The sequence below is a fragment of the Miniopterus natalensis genome, chromosome 8 (genome assembly GCF_054644295.1).
Source record: "Miniopterus natalensis isolate mMinNat1 chromosome 8, mMinNat1.hap1, whole genome shotgun sequence".
Taxonomy (NCBI): domain Eukaryota; kingdom Metazoa; phylum Chordata; class Mammalia; order Chiroptera; family Miniopteridae; genus Miniopterus; species Miniopterus natalensis.
Window position 1 is genome coordinate 29,839,438 of NC_142088.1, and position 13,194 is coordinate 29,852,631.

General features: G+C 40.4%; 1 protein-coding gene across 1 annotated transcript in view; it reads right to left on the minus strand.

Annotated features, from left to right (window-relative positions):
• The window catches only part of MFSD6 (major facilitator superfamily domain containing 6), a 36,731-nt gene extending 24,486 nt beyond the window's left edge, over positions 1–12,245 (minus strand). The window contains exons 1-2 of the mRNA XM_016216488.2: positions 11,720–12,245; positions 9,980–11,589 (exon numbers count right to left, since the gene is read on the minus strand). Of these exons, the coding sequence (XP_016071974.1) occupies positions 9,980–11,538 (1,559 nt within the window). The 5' untranslated portion in view covers positions 11,539–11,589; positions 11,720–12,245. The remainder of the gene's footprint in view (positions 1–9,979; positions 11,590–11,719) is intronic.
• Positions 12,246–13,194: the final 949 nt, after the last annotated feature.

Sequence of the window (13,194 nt, forward strand, 5' to 3'; positions counted from 1 at the left end):
GGGGTGGGCACAGGCCGGCGCTGAGAGAGGCGCCCGTCTGCTCCACGAGCGCCCCTGCCTCAAGCGGCTCACAGAAGGCGGGATTCCACTCGGAAACACCTTCCCTCGCGGCCCGTCGCACAAGGCGCTGCCCGGCCCTCTGCCCGCCAGCCCATGACCGCCAAATGGACCCACTGGCCACACTGTTCCCACCCGCCCCTGTGTGACCTGATGTCCCACCCCTTCTGAGCTCACTCAGCTCCTTTGTTTGTGGTCACAGCATCACATGCCACTCTGCCACCTCAAGTGAAAGGAGTCCTAAGTGACACAAGCTCTTCGCTACCTTGTGAGGAAGCAAGTTCCACATCACCAGGAGCAGCCAGGCCAAGGCTGAGTAACCACCTCCCAAGGAGTAGGGGGAAGGGACTGAAACTGGGATGAAGCTGGGCCTATGTGACGAGTCACTGGGGCTACCGTAACAAATACCACAGATGAGGCGGCTTAAACAACATAATTTATTTTCTTATAAATCTGGAGGCTAGAAGTCTGAGATCAAGCTGTCAGCAGATTAGTTTCTTCTGAGACCCCCTCCCTGGCTTGTAGATGGCCACCTTGTCCCTGTGTCTTCACAACCTCTTCTCATTAGGACACAAGTCAGATTAGATCAGAGCCCATCCTAATGACCTCACTTTAACTTAACTACCTCTTTAAAGACCCTATCTCCAAATGCAGTCACACTCTAAGGAAATGGGGATTAGGACTTCAACATATGAATTTTCAGGGACACAATTCAGCCCACAAAAAATGACGTCCTAGGTTACTTATAACTCCACCATTAAAGCAAAATTTAGTGAAAGATGCTAGTGTTTTATTCAAGAGCCATTTACTCCTCAGACCAGAAATAAAATGTGTGATACGAGTGGCAGCTTTTTTGGGCCTCTAAAATAGTGGCTGCATCCTTAGAAGAGGATTGTTAGCGTTTTTTACAACCTAATCTGACTATGTTTACTCATTTATGTTATCTAGGGGTTGTTGTTTAGTTTTCCCCGTGATTGCTGTAAAATGAAAGTTTTTGACAAACAGTGCCAATTCATGTTTTCACAATGGTCTGTGGCACATGCTGCACCCTGGCTGAAGTGGTGGGATCCAGGACACAGGCATCCTGGAAGTGGATTTTCCCCAGGAATGGTCCTAACTGTCTCGGTTATACGATAAGGGTTTTGAAAAGATCAAGTGAACATGTAGGGTAAAACTGCAAAACATGCAAATGTGTAAGCTACCATTAAATAAAATGCTAATATTTCAGCAAGAGCAGCTAAGTCTTTTACAAATTCCATCTGAGCCAGAACATGGGTAAATGTTTAAGATTTAGGGTTCTAACTTCCATTCAAGTCCACTGGCTTTGAAGAAAGAAACTTCTCTATTCAGATTCCAGCAACCGCTATCATAAATCACATCCCCTATCAGCAACTAGACAGCGTTGTCAGGGCATGGCGTGGATGAGCTTACATTAATGGCTTTGTGCACACCTCTGACTTATCAACAAAAACCATTTAAAGTCTGAGTCCTTGGGGTGGTGAATAGGGAAGGGTGAGGTCTGATGTGTGGTTTTTCACATAGTAAAACCAACCAATGTAAAAAGTTGGATCATGAGAGAACTAGAAGTCACAACCCCTTTATTATAGACAGACAAGGAAATAGAGGTCCAGAGAGGTAGAATGGGCCCATTTTATAAATGAGGAACCTGAGGATTAACAGAGTTAAATGCTAACACATACCCAAGGTCAGGCATGGTGCAAGATGTGAATCTAGGTCAAGAGCACACACACACACTCTCTCTCTCTTTCTCTCTCTCTCTTTCTAGGTAAATGGGCAAAAAGAAGAGTGAAAGGAAACAGGATAACTACCAGACTACCCAGCACTCCTACCAGGGCTTAGGAAGATGACTTGATTCAAGGCTGGACAAAGTGGCTCCCTTCTCTTTCTCAGTCTCCTAAAGGGAATGAAATGCCTGGCCAACACCTCACAGTCATAACCAAGGACCACTGCCAATGCTCCATCAGCTGAGGGTTCCTCACTGTCCTCAGCAGTCAACCGCAACACGCAGAAGCATGGTTCAGAGATGTAGGACTTAGACAAATGTAACCTAGTGTTGATTCTCTCTGATAATGTCTGAGCTTTAATCTACATGTTATCTTTTTAAAGGAAAGAAAAAGTTAACAAGCTACTGTTTGTCTGTTTATGGATTACTATTCCAAGATGCTGTTTTCAGCAGAGAAAAAGCAAAGAAAAGATGCTAGATAGTTCAAATATAAGAATGGAGTGGTATTCTTGCTTCCAGTTGGAAAGGCTTCGGAGAGGAATGCTATGAAGTAAGCTAAGAAAATTTCTTATCTACTCTTCAAAGTATCCTATGAAATTATATAATTGCAACCTACCAAATATTTCTATGGGTAAGTAGAAATATGGTTAGCCAGATTACTTGGGTTTTTTATTTACACCAAAAAAAGGGCAGTAAATTGACACTGTGGGATTCTAGATATTAACAGCTGGTGCAAACACCCATACTCAAAATCACTGCCAGTAATAAACTTTGTGATCTTTGGGATGTCACTTGGATATTTTGGTAGCTTGATTTCTTTTTATATAGAGAGAAATATTATAATTACTATCCAAATCAGGGTTGTTGGGTACAGTTTGGTATTAATTCCTAATGAGATACTATAAATCTGCACCTGATCTCATTTTAAAGAAAGGTAAATAAAACCTGAGACCCCATGGTAATTATATAAAGTAGACTTTTAATCATTTGTATTTATGCTACCGAGGGAAAGCTATATGGGCAATGTACATATTAAGAGCCCAAATTTCAGTATTTACCTGATATATTTTGATACATCTCTTTAAAACACACACATTTGATTCTTCTATAGGAGGATTATTATATTGATCCACTATATGTATATTTAAGCTTCAAGCTATTTTCCAATAGAAAATACTAAATATAAATGTAGAGACTACATATATCTAGCACAAGAATGGAAAATTATGAATGTTTTGCCATATTTCCTTGAAAAAATTAAAAACTATAGAGAAAGTGTAGGTTCCCCTTGTCTTCTTTGTTCCCTCTCCCAATTTCCTTCTTTTTATGTCCTGTCCAGAAAGCTGGGGCTAATATGAATTTGGGATGTATTTCCCCTCTGCAAATTTAAATGTCTTTCTGTACATGTAGGTGTATCCATAAAATATGTGTAACTTTTGAAATGTGTTATTAAAATTTTCATAAATGTACCAAAATGTGTATTATTCTGAAACTTGCTTTCCCCCCCATTCAACATATTTCTGAGCGCTTTCCATATTGACATATTGATCTAGTCCATTCCTTCTAACTTCTGCATAAATTCCATCCTATGACTCATACCATATTGAACATATCCGTTCCCCAACTGATGGGTATTTAGACTGTTTTCCCTTTTCATTATCAAAAAGCTGCAGTATGCAAGTAAGCATCCTTGTACATGCATGCAAGTGTCTCCAGGTATATACCTTAAAAGGCAAATTCAGGCCATAAGAAATGTCCAACTTCAGCAATTCCATGGACGGCTGCACTGGTCTTCACACTGGCTGTCAAGGTAATGAATTTGTGGGAGCTGTCTTTAGTCTGGTGCATTCCTCAAAGACCACTGCCTCAGTGAGATGGTGAGAGGGGCCGTCTGCGAGCACAGAACCTCCGTTCATTTGGAGTTAGCCCCACTCTCTAATTCAGTGAGCGCCTCCATCAACCCAGCCACCAAAAGTAGGAGAGAAACAAACCAGATATGACACCAGTAACTAAAATCCCTGGATTCACTTGTACTACCTTGCGACAATGCCCTCTGTTCTGAACTATGAATAGCTCAGTTAACAGTAATGCTGTCATTAGCGGGTCAAACAGCTACGACATAATATAGAAATATATTTCTTTGCAAAATGTTCTTTCCAAGGGACTATAAAAAACAGGTTACACCCTTTCAGCTCTTGATCATCAGATCTTCTATTTTTGAGACTCTACAGCTTACAGTCTAATAATGAGAATCTATACTTGAAGTAGCTCTAAGAGGCTTTTCCTATAAAAATTAGTATCAACATCATTGCAGGGAAAGTGGGAAAGGAATAGAAAAATAGAAATGTACCCATGTATAAATAATAATAGCTATAATTACAATCATTCTGTATGCCAACTATTACAGACTTGGTAGCTCACTGTCATGAAGCCCTAAAAACACACACAAAGGATAGCATAAAAAATCTACAGTCATCATAAATTAGGGGGAGAATACTGCAATTTGACCAAGATGGTTTTGAGGGGGAATGTTAGTTATTTTGAAAGCCACAAAGATTTTAACTTTGCAGCTTTAATGATCTGTACACTTCTGATATTATACTAAGTCACCGTATTTTTATCAAATTCAATGGGTCTTGTAGTTAGGATCAACATATCAGAAGACTGACAAAGTAATAGTAAAAAAAGGACTGAACTCTTCCTATATGCCAGTCACTGTTCTAAAGAATTGCTATGTTTCATTTCACTTAGCCCACATAAAAAGACTAAGAGGTAGATACTAACACTATGCCTATTTACAGATGACAAAACAGAGTTATATAACTTGCCCAAGGCCACAGGGTACACGTGGCAGAGCCCAAGTCCTGAACCAGGCAATCTGACTCCAAGTCCATGCGTATAACCACTGGGTACAGCTGCCTTTCATGACAAAGGACAGGAAGAACCCTTCCCTAGGAAGGACAGCTATTTCTTTCCACCTCTGTTCCTTATATTCCCTTTACTTTTCTCTCTCTCTTGATACGTCGTCAGTCCACTTACAAATACTCACAGAGGGTGCCTGGCTCAGGCGATGGCATTGGAGGGGTGCCCAGAAAGTCATTTACTCCTGAAGCAAGATGTGGACACAGGTTACAGTAAATAATATACAACACAATCCCTCAAAACACAAAATATTCTTAAGTATGAGGATACTTACTTTAAACAATAAAGCACAGACCAACACTTTAATAAGATCAAAAACTTGGGAGTAAAATCTTGGAAACAACCACAACTGGTCTTTTTCAGCCATTTCTCTTCCTCCACAATATCTGTCAATCTTTTCCATGTGCCTGGTTTGAACTGCCCCAGATCTGTATCCCCAACCCTAACCTCTCTATTAGGCTTCAGGCTTGTAATAGTCAACTGTGCTAGACACTCCAACAGCTTCCAACAACAAATCCAACACTGAATTCAAATGGCTTCCCCAATTCTGTATCTCCTTCTGAATCCTCTCTTGGGTTTAGTGGGACCCAAGATGGAAATGTGGGGGTATCTAGCTCACTTTCTATGTCCAAACAGTTCTGCCAGTTTTACCTTCCAAATCCATCCCTTCCTCAGTTTCTGTTGCCACTGCGGCAATTCAGGCCTGTATCATTTCTCACTTAAAGACTATTTTAAGAACCTTCTCAGTGGGCTCCCTCCTTCAGAGTTACCCACTGCATTGCAAATATGTCCAAAAAAAGTGAAAATCTATGGCCCTTCCCTATTCTACACCTTGCTAGGGTTCACCACTGCCCTAGGAAAAAGTACGTGTTTCCCATTCCAGCACCCACGTGGCCTTCATCTCCCCCATTTTTCCCACCCCCATCTGTTTTAGTGCTCATCTCTGCATCCTATTAACCTGTTATTCTCTAAGCCTCAATAACTGTTCAACTAACCTGAACAGTTTTTAAATGACACCGAGTAATACTTGTTCCTTTAGAACATGTACAACTTATAATGTTAAATTTACTATGAAAACTAAGTTGTTACATTGTTTTTTATTGTGGTAAAGTTGTTTTTAAGGAAGAAATAATATTCCCTTAAGAAATGAGAAGAAAAAAAGAGTTGGTTAGGGTCTACGATCTCTTCGTCTTTTAATCAAGAACTGAGCTATTCTGTTTCCATTCTGCTCCTTCACTGTGGTGAAGGACTTCACTGCTATCAGAAGTCCTCCTAAGCATGAGTCAGGGTCTAATAAGGGAAACAGGCAGTAATATGTCTTAATTCAAGGTTAGATACGTGACGGAAGAGCTGAGAAGCCAGAGCATGGGGGAGAACCACAGCAGCCTCTACAAGGTCTAGGTTAGAAGGCCATGTTGGCAGAGCTCAGGTCACCCACCGTGGGTGGAGCCCTACTGAGATGCGGCAGCTCTCAGAGACACTGCCTGACAGGGCACAGAGGACTCCTGAGTGGAGGAGACAGGGCCGAGAGCCTGGAGAGAAGGCAGAGTACAGGAGTCGAGAGAGCTGCAGAGGGTTCCCCTCGAGTTTTCAGCTGAGTACTGATCAACACATGCATGTGTGGAAACCAGCAGAGGCCAGGGGATTGGAGAGAGCATTCTCCTAAGCTCACACAAGATGCTGCACGAGCTATGTTTCCTCCCCGCTCTAATCCTCCATCTGTACCTTCCCCAACTCAGTGGTTGTCAACCTTGCCTGCACATTGGAATCAACTGAGGACTGTTAAAAAGTATGAATGCCTGGGCATACTCTAGAGAGCCTGGTGTAATTGGTCTGGGTATTAGGAGTTTTTAAAGCTCTCCTGGTGAAGCAATTGGTAGAGAACCCCTGCATGAGCTGAACCCAGGCAGAACCCAGGAGACCAGGCCCTGGGAAAAGCAGACTTCGGCAATCAGCACCCTGCCCTGCATTGTGAGGAGAGGTTCTGAGAGCCAGTGGATCCAGGATCAAAAATGGCCAAAAGAGGAAATAAGAAAAAGAAAGAAATTATAATCACGATCCTCTCTAGATCCTTCAGTGGCCAGCTCAAATTCACCTTTCTCTGTACAGCCTTCCCTGATCACTCCAGCTGCAGAGTTTCCTCCCTTTTATATTGCTAACTGCTCTTCCTCCAAAGAAAATATGTTTATCTCGCATGTCCTCAGCTGGTAGCCCAGCATCTTGCTATCTGTTCTGGGTCTTCCTGCAGGGCCCCACCAGGAAAGCCTGTTTGTTCCTCTGCTGGCTATTGGCATCTGAGTTTCCTTCTTTCCCAAGCTGATTGGCTAGCTCATTTGGATACCTCGCTACTATTAAGTAGTAATTAATGGCTAATAATGGTTAATATAGTACCCCTTCCAAATAACATGTGCATGGCAAAACTGACCTGCAGTGTAACAATTTCAGGGCAAAGTCAGAGTTGACGGCGTAGATTTTTGTGTGTCCCTTAAAATGTAAATAAATTTAAATCAAATAACATAGATGATGGCCTAATATTGGATAGTAATGATTTACACATTTACAAATGATTAATTGCAATGTATTCTGATCACAAACCTACTCACAGCTGTTGAAACATTCTGCAAGGTATTGAATATACCCTTAAGATACATTCATATTTCTAGTTAAAGACACCTAGTTATCATCTTTACAAAAACTAGTCTAGAAATGTACTTGCTGTAAATTCCAAAGTGTTGTGATTTCAAATAAAAAGAAATTGACCTTTTTTAGTGGAAATATTAAACACTGTCCTATTTACCTGAGAAAGCCACTTCCCATAGAAGAACAAAATCTAAGGTCAAAATCAGAAATCACATACTCTATTCATGTGTGTGTGTGCGTTTGTGTGTGTATTTAGACTGATAGGTTATTCCTTGAAAAAACAGGGCCTAACTGTCAGAGCTATTAAAATACTAAGTGGATCAAAACTGAACATTGTGTTTCCAAAAATTATTTTCTGATAGGAATTTTTATTATGAATATAAAGAATTTGTGGAAAATCCACTTTTGACTACATTAGGATGTTTACAATTTTTATGGTAGTGCTGACCCCTAAACACAAACCCCCAATGAAACAGTCACAGAATATTGAAAAAACCTATATGCATATGTAAGAGCTACATAGTGATCCCTCCTTATTGTCCAACAAGGAAAGCATAAAGACCATGAATCCATAAAAAAATAACTTCTCTTCATCAGTTACTTAATGTATAATATTTTTCCAATGAAAAGTTTCAACTGTCACCACCAAATTTCCAAACCCCCAAACCTCAACCACCACCACCTGATTGGGCTCCCAAAATTCTCATGCACAAAAAACACACATATTCGTTCTACCTGAATATGTGGGGAGCATAGTCTCACTACAGCTATGAGAATCATTTTTAAAGTGGTTAAGACAATACATTGTAATGGACAGAATTAAAATCCAAAAGAGCTAAATGATCACAAATTGACAGAATCACAGTAGGCTCTTGGGAGCAGCAACGTGACCACAGAGCCTTCTTCCATCACATCATTAAGAAAAGGAAGATGCTTATTGTACATAAAACCAGAAAAATTAAGTAAGCTGTAGGTTTTTAAGTAATGAGTAACTAATAATGCTTAGGAAAGAAAAACACAAGTGTAAGCTCATATAATTACCAAAATTAGTTGTAAACATGCTAGGATTTTATCATGAAAAAATATTCCTCTGACAAAAGGCAAAGACAGAAAAGAAACTTCTTTTAGCATATGAGAAGAACTGGACAATTTCTTTGAAAATAGAACCTATACACATATTGTGTACTGAGTCAACATTCAATTAATTCTATTGACTGATTAAATAATGACACCTGGGAATTCCTCTCACTGGTGAGACCTAACTGGGTAACCTTCTGGAAATAAATGACTGATTTTAATAGCTGAGGAGGAATTACACTCATACACCTGATCTGAAGAGAAATGTCTCGCGCATTTTGTCAATCTACACAGCTCAGAGAAAGTAAACATGACCTGGACAAGGTTAGAGGCCATTCCAAGTCCTTAATATTATAAAACTCTTTGCAGGTTGGCCCCACTGAAAGTGCCTTGTGGACTCTGGATCTGGGAACCATCCACACAGTGCCTGGCTTTGTTTAGTGACAACAAGCGGGTGAACGATTTGAGAAAGAGAAGGAACAGGGCACAGCCTCCCAAAGCAAAGCAAAACCAAACCAAACATGGAAAAATATTTATAGTTGTTTGGGGAAAAGAATGATTCTAGGTCGTAACTTTAAATTAGAAAATATTCTTTTCGGTTAGTAAAAGGGAAATTAAAAGAAAAGAGATCAATGTTTCTCACATCTTGTCAGTATCTATTTCTCCTTTCTAATTTCTCATAGAAACAGCAGATATAAAGATTACCATATACACACAAACACACAGTTGCTTTATTTGTTATGGCAACTTCTAATTTTAGGAACAGACATGTATTTTCTATGAGGTAAGAATGGTTTTAGTATAGCTAGCTCTTCATTGTAGAGCAAATGACAAAGCAAAAGACTTACAAAGAGCAAGGTACTGTTTGATCAACTTCAGACAAACACTGATGGTGAGAAACATTACAAGGAAGAAACACTAGGCATTTAGAATTTTTGATTAAAGGATTACATGCGAAAGTTTAGGTAGAAGGAAGATTTTTTAAATGTCCCATGTCTTCATGGTAGATAAAAATACAGAAACTCATGTAAAAATCAGGAAAATATTATATAAGAATTATCCCCATGTAATATCATGAATTAGGGATTATGGTGGGTCACATCACAGCCTTATTAAATATAATAGACATCTTTATACAGCGCATATTCAAGGTCTATTTGTGTCAGCAAGTGGCTGAGAATAAGTGAAGGCTGAAAAAACATAATCCTCTTTATCCACTTAAGCCCTCCTCCATAAATGCCTGAGTTGGGTGAATCCTTCAAGGTCTGTGGGTAATATAGCTCATTAAATTGATGTTCCTATGCCTCAAAACATTTACTGTAAGAGTCTCTTAGCATGCTGAGAGGAAGCAGCGTATTTTGTTTGTTTGGTTTAGATAATCCAATTAGGTTCATTATTTCCTTTTAAAAGAGAAAGCAACAGAAAGCCTTATTCCCACCCCAACACAAATTATAATATCCACAAATGTGATCAAAGGAGCTAAAAAACTATGAAAAGATAGGTTCAATTGCTATGGGGTAGATGTAGTAAGGTTCTTACCTGATATGGCCAATCAACTCAATAAGCTTGTGACTAAAAAAATAAGCTGTCAGCTCAGACACGTGACTCAGGACTGAACACACTCCAAAGAGGGTTGTGGTTCCATTCAGGTCCTCCAAATGCCAGTAGAGAAAGGTGAACACAAAGCCGTATCCAAAGCCCATAAACCAAGCCACGAACAGCACCGAGCCATACTGCACACTGCAGAGCAGTCTGATTAAGTCCCAAAAGCTGACAGTCTGCGAGGGGCTTGTCGTGGTTGGTGTCTCCTCAGAGGACTCAGTGGGGCTGTTTCTCTCCACCTGAGGGATTTCCACCTCTTTTCCTTTATTGCCATTATTTTTGAAGTGGTTGTAGCGGAATCGGAACTGAGTAGCAACAATCAAGGCCATGGTCATGAGAACTCCAAAGACGATGAAGACAATCTGGTAGTTGCGGTACTCAGGGGCCTTACACCCCTTTCCGTAAACCAGCACTTCTATGTGGGTGTAGTCAATCCCGATGCCCACAGACAGCATTGCCAGGCCCCAGCCCAGGGAGCCCCACATGCGCTGCAATCCATACCGGTCTCTGTGTTTTCCCAGATACTGGAGGGTTATCGTGTCCACAATGGTGACAGAAGAGGCACTGAAAAATTCTCCTATAATGACAACTACTAAGATCACCAAGAATATAGCTTCTACTTCTTGTTGATCATAAACAAGAGCGACTTGGTCAGAAGGTAAAGATTTGGTGGTAGTGATGACAGGAGTGGTTGTCTCTCTGGTTACAATTTCGGGGGGGACAGGGGTTCCAGCGCTCGGATGCAAGGTCACGTCATTAATCTGGCCTGTAACTTCACCTGTCTGAGGCTGCAGAGTGGGCGTGCTGGTCTTGTTTAGAGCCGTCGAGAAGATTAACGTTTCTGTGACATTGGGCCCTGTGTCTGCCATCACTGGCCCACTGGAAAGCAGCAGGTTTCTTTTCTCACGCGTTCTTGGTGATGCGGTAATGGAAGACGTAACGGAAGAATTCACTGGCAGGATGGTTATCAGGTGACTTGAATTGGCGGGGCGAGCTGTCGGGGGGATCTTTGGTACACATCTCAAGGTAGCAGGTTTGACGAACCCAATGCCCAGGTTGAATAAAACCCAACACAGAAGAGAAAAGAGGAGGACAGTTTTGCCTTTTTTAAAGCGATCTGCAACTACACCCCAAAAGGGGGCGCTGCAGAATTCAATGAAGTATCGAATACCTACTAGCAACCCACTCTGGCTTGGTGACATTCCCAGCTGTTTGTAATATACGGGCAGAAGTGGGTAAAGAGAGCCATATGCAGCGTAAAAGAAAAAGTAGAAGACCTTGGAAATGAGAAGATCATTGTTTATTTTAACACAATGTTTCTCTATCCAGTCTATTTCCTCTTCAGGAATAGCATTTGTTTCTGTGGAGGAGGGTGTTTCATTAGAAGGCGGCTCTTGTTCCCTGGAAATACCATTAAAAGGATCAGCGAGCACGTATTTTCTCTTCTGTTCCTCCTCGTCATCAGTTAAGATGGCAACTTTATCATCGGTCGCCATGGCTCGTCACCACCATCAGAAAGTGTGACCTTCACAGTCTTGATTGTTGATCTGTAAAGTAAAATTTAAAAAATGGCTTAGTGATGAAATTGACAATATCGAACTATAAAGCTTCATCTTGCAGGAAACAGGAGTTTCAAACTACAGCTGAAAAATAGTAATTGTGAAAGTGAATGCTCACCATTTATCACTTGCAGCCATATAATACTGATTTTAAAAAGCTTTCAAAAAAATCAAATATCCTTTGTGGCCACTGACTGGCTAATTACATCTTCCAATGACAGGTTTATAGCTCAGGTTCATTCGAATCTTTTCACCGATTCCTACGAAAGATGTCCAAATGATAGGGATTATGTCTAAACCAAATATAGGGAATTGAAAAGAAATAGTATTTATAGTTTCTCGGTTTTACTGTTCAAAGATATCCACTGAACTATGAAGTCTAGAATTTTTAGAAAATAAAGGTAGCTAAAACTGTTCAGTTTCTAGGAAAAAAACCAGAAAGTTCTTAACTACAAGCACAAATGCAATGAGAAACAGGGAGTCAATTGCATATTTGCAACAGAACTTGGTCACTACAGCCATGACACGGACATCCTGGTAAGGAAGCAGCCTTCTTATAGCTTATATTACATACATTTCTGCAGATATGCTTTTTTTTGGTTTTGTATTAATCCTTGCCTGAGGATATTTTTTCCATTGCTTTTCAGATAGAGTAGAAGGGGGGCAGAGAGAGAGAGAGAACCACTGATGTGAGACACACACATCGACTAGTTGCTTCCCACACATGCCCCCATCGGGGCCCAGGATCCACCCTGCAGTCAAGGTACCTGCCCTTCAGGCTGCAGGCTGATGCTCTAACCACTGTACCACACCAGCTAGGCCAGATGTGCTTTTATGGATTGCCGTTTAAGAAAATGAAAACCAAAGACAAAGAAGAAATCTGGAAAACCGTGAAACAGGAATTACAATTTACCAATAGGGGGAAAACGACTCCCCAAATCACAATTTCTTATCAGAAACCATGGACACCAGAAGGAAGGGGCACAATATTTTTAAGTGCTGAAAGAAAAGAACTGTCAACCCAGAATCCTACATTCAGAGAAAAAGACAGTCCAACAACCAGAAAGCTACAGAACAATATCCCTTATAAATACAGATTCAAATATCCCCAGCAAAATATTAGAAAAGAAAATTTAGCAGTCTCTAAAAAGAATTATACATTATGGCCAAGTTGGATCTATTCCAAAGTGCAATATTTGAAAATAAATCAATGTAATTGACCATATCAAGATGCTAAAAAGAAAAAAAATATGATCCTATCAACCGATGAAGAAAAAGCACTTGACAAAATTAAACACTTATTCATGAAAAGTCTCAGAAGAACAGGGAAAGAGGGGAGCCTCACCTTGATAAAGATCACCTACAAAAATCTGCAGATAACAGTACACTTAATGGTAAAGGACTGAATGCTTTTTCTCTGTATCGGGAACAAAGCAAGACTACCTGTTCTCACCACTCTTACGCAACATAGTGCTGGAAGTTCTAGCCAGGGCTATAAGAAAAGAAAAGGAAACAAAAGTTATGCAGATCCAAAAGGAAGATATAAACTGTCTTTATTTGAAATGATCGTCTATGTAGAAAATCCCAAGAAAT